Source organism: Neomonachus schauinslandi, chromosome 11, assembly GCF_002201575.2.
Source record: "Neomonachus schauinslandi chromosome 11, ASM220157v2, whole genome shotgun sequence".
In the NCBI taxonomy this organism is placed as follows: Eukaryota; Metazoa; Chordata; class Mammalia; order Carnivora; family Phocidae; genus Neomonachus; species Neomonachus schauinslandi.
In genome coordinates this window covers 96,427,545-96,434,853 of record NC_058413.1, presented here as the reverse complement: position 1 = coordinate 96,434,853, position 7,309 = coordinate 96,427,545, and the positions used below count along the sequence as shown (strand labels likewise).

The window sequence follows — 7,309 nt, the reverse complement described above, 5'->3', positions numbered from 1 at the left end:
AGGCGGCCGGGCTCCCTCCGCCTCCATCCTCCCCGTAGTCCTCGCCCCCCTCCCCCTCTCCCCGGAACCCGCGCTCCGCGTCGGGCTCCTGGGCTTCCTTCCCCCCCTCCTTTTCCCCAGCAATGCCGCTCCCGGAGGGCGGGGCATGCACTTATCCAGGTTGCGGGGCAGGCGGGCGGGCGGGCGGCGGCGGCCCGGGCCTCGGCCTGGCGCAGCGGCGGCCCGGCGTCGGGAGCGTAGGCCCGAGCCCGCCATACAGATTGCGGGGCGGGCGGACGCGGCCCGGCGCTCTGCATAGCGGCCGGCCGGGTGCTGGCCGCCGGGCGGCGCCGAGCGGCTCAGGCAGGTTCCGGGGCCCTGGGGCCCCCCCTCCGCCTCCCCGCCCCCCTGTGTTGTCGCCTCTCCCTCTCGCTGCTTCACTTCACGGGGCGAACATGGCGCACAGCTGTCGGTGGCGCTTCCCCGCCCGACCCGGGACCACCGGGGGCGGCGGCGGCGGGGGGCGCCGGGGCCTGGGGGGCGCCCCGCGGCAACGCGTCCCGGCCCTGCTGCTTCCCCCCGGGCCCCCGGTCGGCGGCGGCGGCCCCGGGGCGCCCCCCTCCCCCCCGGCTGTGGCGGCCGCGGCGGCGGCGGCGGGAAGCAGCGGGGCTGGGGTTCCAGGGGGAGCGGCCGCCGCCTCAGCAGCCTCTTCGTCGTCCGCCTCGTCTTCGTCTTCGTCATCGTCCTCAGCCTCCTCTGGGCCGGCCCTGCTCCGGGTGGGCCCGGGCTTCGACGCGGCGCTGCAGGTCTCGGCCGCCATCGGCACCAACCTGCGCCGGTTCCGGGCTGTGTTTGGGGAGAGCGGCGGGGGAGGCGGCAGCGGAGAGGTAAGGGGGCGAGGAACCCCCAGGTCCGGGGTCTCGACCCTCTGCGGAGCCCCCCTCCCCTCCCCCATCCGGGATTGTGGAGCATCCCAATTCCGGGACCCTCCTGGGGTCCCTGACCCGGGCCGAACAGCCCTCCCATCTCGGGATCCCCGTACATGGGTGCAGACCCCCAGGCGCCCCCACCCCGGGGTTTGGACCCATCTGGCTAAGGGCGTTTGCCCCCCCCTTCATTCCCCTGACCCTTCCCCAAATCCCTTGGCACAGACCCCTCGCCGGGGTTTCCCATCCCGGGACTGAACCCCTCCTCCCTTTCACAGATTACCTCATCCGAGCAAGATTCCTCCCTCCCTCCCTCCTAGAGACCTGATCCCGCCACATCCCCGCCTCCCTCTCTGGGCAGATGTTTTACTCTTGGGGCAGTTTTCCTCTTGGGCATCTCTCGGGTGATGGCCTCGTCCAGGGCCACGTTCTTCTCCTGCCCCTTGGGGACCGATGTCCCTTCCAGCACCTTGCTTCCGAAAACCTGGTGAACCCTCGCCCCATCCCCGGGCCAGGTCCCTGCACTACCAGCCACTCCCCCTTCCTTCACCTCCACCCTCCATCCTCCACCCCCCACCCCACGCAGGTAGAGCCTCCCTCCTCCTCCTTCCCCACCCCGCCAGGAAAAATCTACTTTCCTCTCCACCTTGCCTCCCTTCCCCTCCTTTCCCTCTGAAGATAACGGTGATCTCCTCGTCCAGCCGTCTGTTTCCCCCATTTTACAGAGCTACAGTTTCTAGCCTGCTGGTAGCCGGGAATTACGCTACCTTCACTCCACCCTTTCCCTCCTTTAGAATGAAGGATTAGTGGCATCTTTGGGAGGAAAATAGTCCACTGTCCCCTAGGCTCAGAGAGGAGCAGCTTTCCACCATTCCCCCTGGAGAGGAGGCAGGCTTTCCCTCCAGCTCTGGGGAAGGGGGCCCCTGCGAGGGGAGGTGTTTGTGGGGGGACTTGGGCAGCATCCTCCCAGGGGAAGCAGCTGCTCTCCTACCCCACCCACTGCGCCTGAGAGCACGCAGTCTCCAACCCTAGCTCCCTCCCGCCCTTCTCCTCTTCTCCGTCATTTCACTATTGATCCACCTTTTCCTAGGCCAATCCTGGGGCTTGGAAGGGGTGGGGGAAGCAGGGTTGGGGTGAGGAGACTAGATAAGGGACAGTTTTACTTTATTATGCTGGTGGTGGTGGTTGCTTTTGGTTGGGAGAAGGGGGGGGGCTATGAAGCAAAGTTATTCCTTAGAAGGAGGAGTTAGGGTTATCTCTCTGATTCTTACAGGGTGACCCGAGGTGGATGAAGGGGTCAAGAGCTTTGCTCCTTCCCCATTAGTACCGGGGCGGGAATGGGGATGCCTTGATGAGCGTCATTCAGCCCCCTCCAGCAAAAAGGAAAGTTGCCCTGGGAAGGGAAGTTGAGTTCAGGTTCAGCCAGTGGCGTTGCGCATTTGTTTTCCATTGGATGCAGAAGGGGGAGTTTGATTGTAGGGGAGGGGGGAGAATGAGATGGGGGATGCTAGGAGGAGGAAGAGCAGCTGCTAGGGGCTGAAGCGAAGGGGGGGGTAAGGGGGTTGCTGCTCTGGAGTGCTCTTGATTGAAACAGAAAGGGAAAGATAACAACCAGCCGTTTCCTGCGTGCTCTGCCGTTGGTCCCGGGCAAACCCCTTGTCCCCTATTGTGCCCTGCACCCCTCTAGATATACGGAAAGATCCTGGGAAGAAGGGGAGGGAGGAGGTCCCAGAGACCCTGGCCCCTCCTTTCAAGGAGCTGGCATTTTTTAGTTGTTAGTCTTCCTGCCTCCTTTTTAAAATCGTTTCTAAGGCAGCCTGATCAGGAGACTGACAACAACCCGCCTTCTGACAGAGCAGGGAGGACATGATGGGGGCGTGTTCCTTGCTATGTAGCTAGCTAGCTGCAGCGTCCCTCTTCCCAGCCTCTCTCTGCTCTCTCCACCTCCTTTTCCCAGCCTTCAGAAGGCAGCTGCAGTCAGCAGGGTTGATTGAGACTATTTATTGGTTGCTGTAGATTATTATTTTTTTTTGAAAGGCCAATTCTGTATTTTTTAAGCTAACAACACAGATCCCATGTAGTTGGAGAACCAAAGGCCTCATACATGACAAAAAGACTGAACCGTTCAGGTTACTTGCATGGAGTTGGTGCTTAAATGTGAGTTGATTTTGCTTTTTTAAAAGATACAGCAGCAAAAAAAAAAAAAAAAAAAGACTTACTGACATTTCATTTACCTGCTTATTTTCGAAATTGAGACTTGCCTGGTTATATGTAGCATTTTAGCCCCATGTATATTTGAGTATAATAAGAAAGTCTGTATTAGGAGGAGTTAGTCTATTTTAAGGGGATCCTGAGAAGTATTTTCTTCTTGTTTAGCATGCTTATGTATTTTGTATCGAGGGACGAAGTGTTCACATTCCAAATGTTGTTATCACATATTCAAAAGCAAAGTTTTATGCTGACAGCTTGCAATCGTAGCTTTTCAAGAGACTGGTTAGAAAGAGAGCCACCTGGATTCAGGGACCTAATGTCTGGGCACCAGAATGTTTTATCTGTTGGTCTTTGACAAATCACCTTTAAAGTTTTAATCAGGTGCTAACACTTCCTTATCCACCAGCATTATATTGCTGAGCAGTGGTATACACAGTGCCAAGCCTGTTAAGGAACTGCAGTTCCTTCACATAAGATTAGATTAATGCGTTGTTGTTTTCTTTAAAACTTTTGCCTGAACATACTTTACTCCGAGAAGAGTGGTTGACTCCTTACGTTCAACTTCAGTATTTTTTCTGAATTGGGTTTGAATGAGCTGTTGTTCCACTGGTAAGCTTTTTATGTGGTAGTCGGAGGCAGTCTAGTATGGGTTGATTATTGCTAACCCATACTATGGCTTAGGACTAACTCACTTAGTAGTGATTAGAGCCTTTGACCTGGTAGTTTTCAGTGTAGAAACCCAGCCTTTTGTTACAGAGTCTCACAAATCAATGATAAGGTTCCAAAAGGGAAGTTCAGGGTTCCCCTGGGCTGACATACTTACGGAATTCTAAAGATTGTTTCTCAGAACTCACTCACAGATCTGTATCAAGGCTTGTCTGGATTCATGAAGAAATGGTTTTGAGACCTAAAATGAGTCTAGCCTCTTCAAATTCTGGTTTGCTTTAAGTGAATAATGACTGTAACTTGTCTATGATGAAATGTAAGTTAATACTTAGAGAACTAGTAAGTTCAGGTGGTTGAAAGGTGATAGAACTTCCAGAATGACTTCCCTGTTTAAAATCCTTTAGCCATGGGAGACTTGTCCTTCACTGCCACGGGTCCCCAACTTCCCTTGGACTGAATATGTCTGGGTAACAGCTACATGTAAGAGTTCTTTATGACCAAATTCTGCCAGAATGGGATTATTTTTAAAAAATATGTAGGTGTTGCTGCTCTCCTCTCTTTGGGCTTTTTGTCTGACAGTCAGGAAGTAGAATTTAAGTTTGATTTTACTGAGTGCAGTAGGAAATCACAGAGATCTGCTTCTTCATCTGCCCTTTCCCCTCCATATTGTCCCACTTTTCTGAGGATTGTCTCAGGTACTGTTAATGCCACCATACTTTGCCATCTAAATAAACATGGTACAGCATCCTCTCTGTTGACTAGAATTTGAGCTGTTTTTAATATAAACCCTGCAAGTGGTTTATATATCAGCAACTAGTCTGTTTATTAATTCCATAATCCACTTACCTTCCTTACCACCTCATAAAATGTTAAAAGCAAAATTTCCACCCGGATCATAAAGTGGCACATTTTAAGTAGTTATAAATTGAAACTGAATGACAACATTGGTCTCTGTTTGTTTTCATTTGAAATGGCAGTTTAGTTGAGGTGGACACACTCTTGGTTGGGCCTAGAAAAGATGATGTTCCTGTAGGCAGAAGGTAGTTGGAGAGTATCTGTGATTCTGTTTTTTTGTTTTGTTTTGGATGTTCACTGGGCATATGTACCAAGAGGGGGAGTTGTTCTTTCATGGCCTTAGCAGCTAATCCTGAGCTTGACAGAGGGAAAATGAAGCAGAGAACACAAGGGGAGTAGAAGAAGCCTCAGAGTGGAAGTCGGTGGACAAGGGTTCTCCATTCACTCATCTCTCTCACTGACCAGTTACGGGACCTTGGGCAGTTCACTTTTAACCTTGAATATCTGATCTGTAAAATGAAAAGGTCGGGCTAAATATTAGCTCATGAATCTTTTCTGCTCCAGGATTCTGATTCTTTTCTATTATATAATTTTTTTGGTCAGGGCAGAACTTCTTATTCTGCGTTTATTTAAAGAGTCAGAGTCAGTGAGCCTATTTGGTAATTTTTAATATTAGTTTGTACATTGGCCCATTTAATCGGCGTAATTGTTGGGAAGAAAAATGTCAACTTAGTGGGAAAGTTTTCATTGTATGGACAAGCTATAAGGACTGAAGTGTATGGAAAAAGTTCTTTGCTGGAGTTGACCAGTTTCATTTATAAGAAAAGTGAAGATCAGGGCGCCTGGGTGGCTCAGTTGGTTAAGCGACTGCCTTCGGCTCAGGTCATGATCCTGGAGTCCCGGGATCGAGTCCCGCATCTGGCTCCCTGCTCGGCAGGGAGCCTGCTTCTGCCTCTGACCCTCCCCCCTCTCATGTGCTCTCTCTCTCTCTCTCATTCTCTCTGTCTCAAATAAATAAATAAAATCTTAAAAAAAAAAAAAAAGAAAAGAAAAGTGAAGATCAGATTTTAAAGACAAATCATGATCTTGTGTTGAGAGGCCCTCTTGTTTGACTCCGTTTGTTTCATGTTTTCCATGTCATAGATTCCTGACTGCAAAAGGGAAGTTATTTTCTGTCTAGGTGGTGTATTCCTTTAGGTGTGTGAGCTTTTACATGAAAAGAAAAATACTGGGCATTAATGAATTTCTCAATCCAAAGTGACAGTCCTATGTTGCAGGGAGCAGCTGGCAATAGGCTCTGAAATGTGGGACTTTGGTTTATACTGAGCATCAGAAATGTAGTCTTTAGAACTTTTCTTCATTCTCACTGAGAACCATATAACATGTCCCCATCTCTTCCTTCCATTTGATTGTCTTAAGGCGCAGTGCTCCCGTAGGAAACCATCGTTCACAAAATAGTGATTTGCCTTCTGATTAGAAGTTGAGAAGAGAAATAACTCCCATCTTGACTCCATTTCCATATCTTTGCTCACCTTAAAGCTGCCCTTCTGTAGAGCCTCTGAACGGATACCCATTGCCTCCGTCGCCGTGTAGCTAGAGGGGGTGGCGAGGGTACTTTGCTTTGCTCTGAGGCCTAACACTCTGCAGTGCCTCTCCCTCTTCTGGAGACTCACTGTTTTAATTGCAGGTCTCCTAATTAAGATCTCTTTGTGCCTGCCCACATTCCACTAGTGTTGGCAGAGGACTTCAGTTTCCTTCTAGCACTTAACTTGAAGGCCTTCGGTAGGGCCTTTTGTGAATATCTTGTCTTTCCATTCTTCCTCTGCCAAGGTGGAGAGCCCAGTGGCATAGACCTTTGAGAAAGGGGGAAGCTATGTGACTGTCACTACTTTGGGAGGAAGTTACTCCAGGATTGCTGAGATGGGAACCTCTGTTGTCTGCATATGTTATTTTCAGGGATTAAGGAAGGTTAAATTATTAATGAGTCTGACATAACCTACCTGTGCTTTTTAATCAGATTTTTAACCCCGTGGGCACTAGTAGGAAAGAGCTCGCCGTTAAAAAGTACTTGTTTGGGTCTTACCTAGATTGGTTTGAAGTTTGATAAATACAGTTTTATCATGGATTAAATCACAGACTCATGATTTTTGTGAACTGGTAGGTTGTGAAGATAATCAAATGAAATTATTGATAGCTCCTGAATTGTATCAGATTTTAAAACATAGACCGAAGGAACATTAACTTTGAGATTTGAATGAACTTTTACTTTGAGATTTGAATGAACTTTTTTCATTAGAAAAGACTTCGGGAGGTTCTAGAAATTATTGAGTTAATTAGGAATACTCTTGTAGGTTCCAGTTTTTCTTGCGAAGTTTGGGAATTGGCTAGGCTTCTAGAGTAGTTTCAGAAGAAGGGAGAATAATTCCTCTTTAGTTTCCAGTATATGAATGCTCAAAATACAGCCTATCCTTTAATGGATCTAAATGCGGCATGCTAGAGGAAATGCAGTCTTTATTAGGAAAAAGGAATCTTAAATCCTTCACCTGGGCCCAGATTGTTTCATTGATCACATCAGTATGAAGCAGGCAGACAAAGGGTTACTTTTTTGTTGTTACTGTCATTTCATTGGTTGTGAAGAAGACCTGAAAGAAGGAAGTACAGGATCTTTATGGCATGCATTAAATAAAGCTGGAGGCCTGCGCTCTTATACCTGAGTGGGTGGTTTTATGGCC

The 7,309-nt window shown here is 49.5% G+C and overlaps 1 protein-coding gene across 2 annotated transcripts in view; it reads left to right on the top strand.

Annotated features, from left to right (window-relative positions):
* The first annotated feature begins 434 nt into the window (after positions 1–434).
* The window catches only part of KMT2A (lysine methyltransferase 2A), a 77,270-nt gene continuing 70,395 nt past the window's right edge, over positions 435–7,309 (top strand). For both annotated transcript variants that reach the window (XM_021696557.2, XM_044919757.1), the window contains exon 1: positions 435–866. In XM_021696557.2, the coding sequence (XP_021552232.1) occupies positions 435–866 (432 nt within the window). The remainder of the gene's footprint in view (positions 867–7,309) is intronic.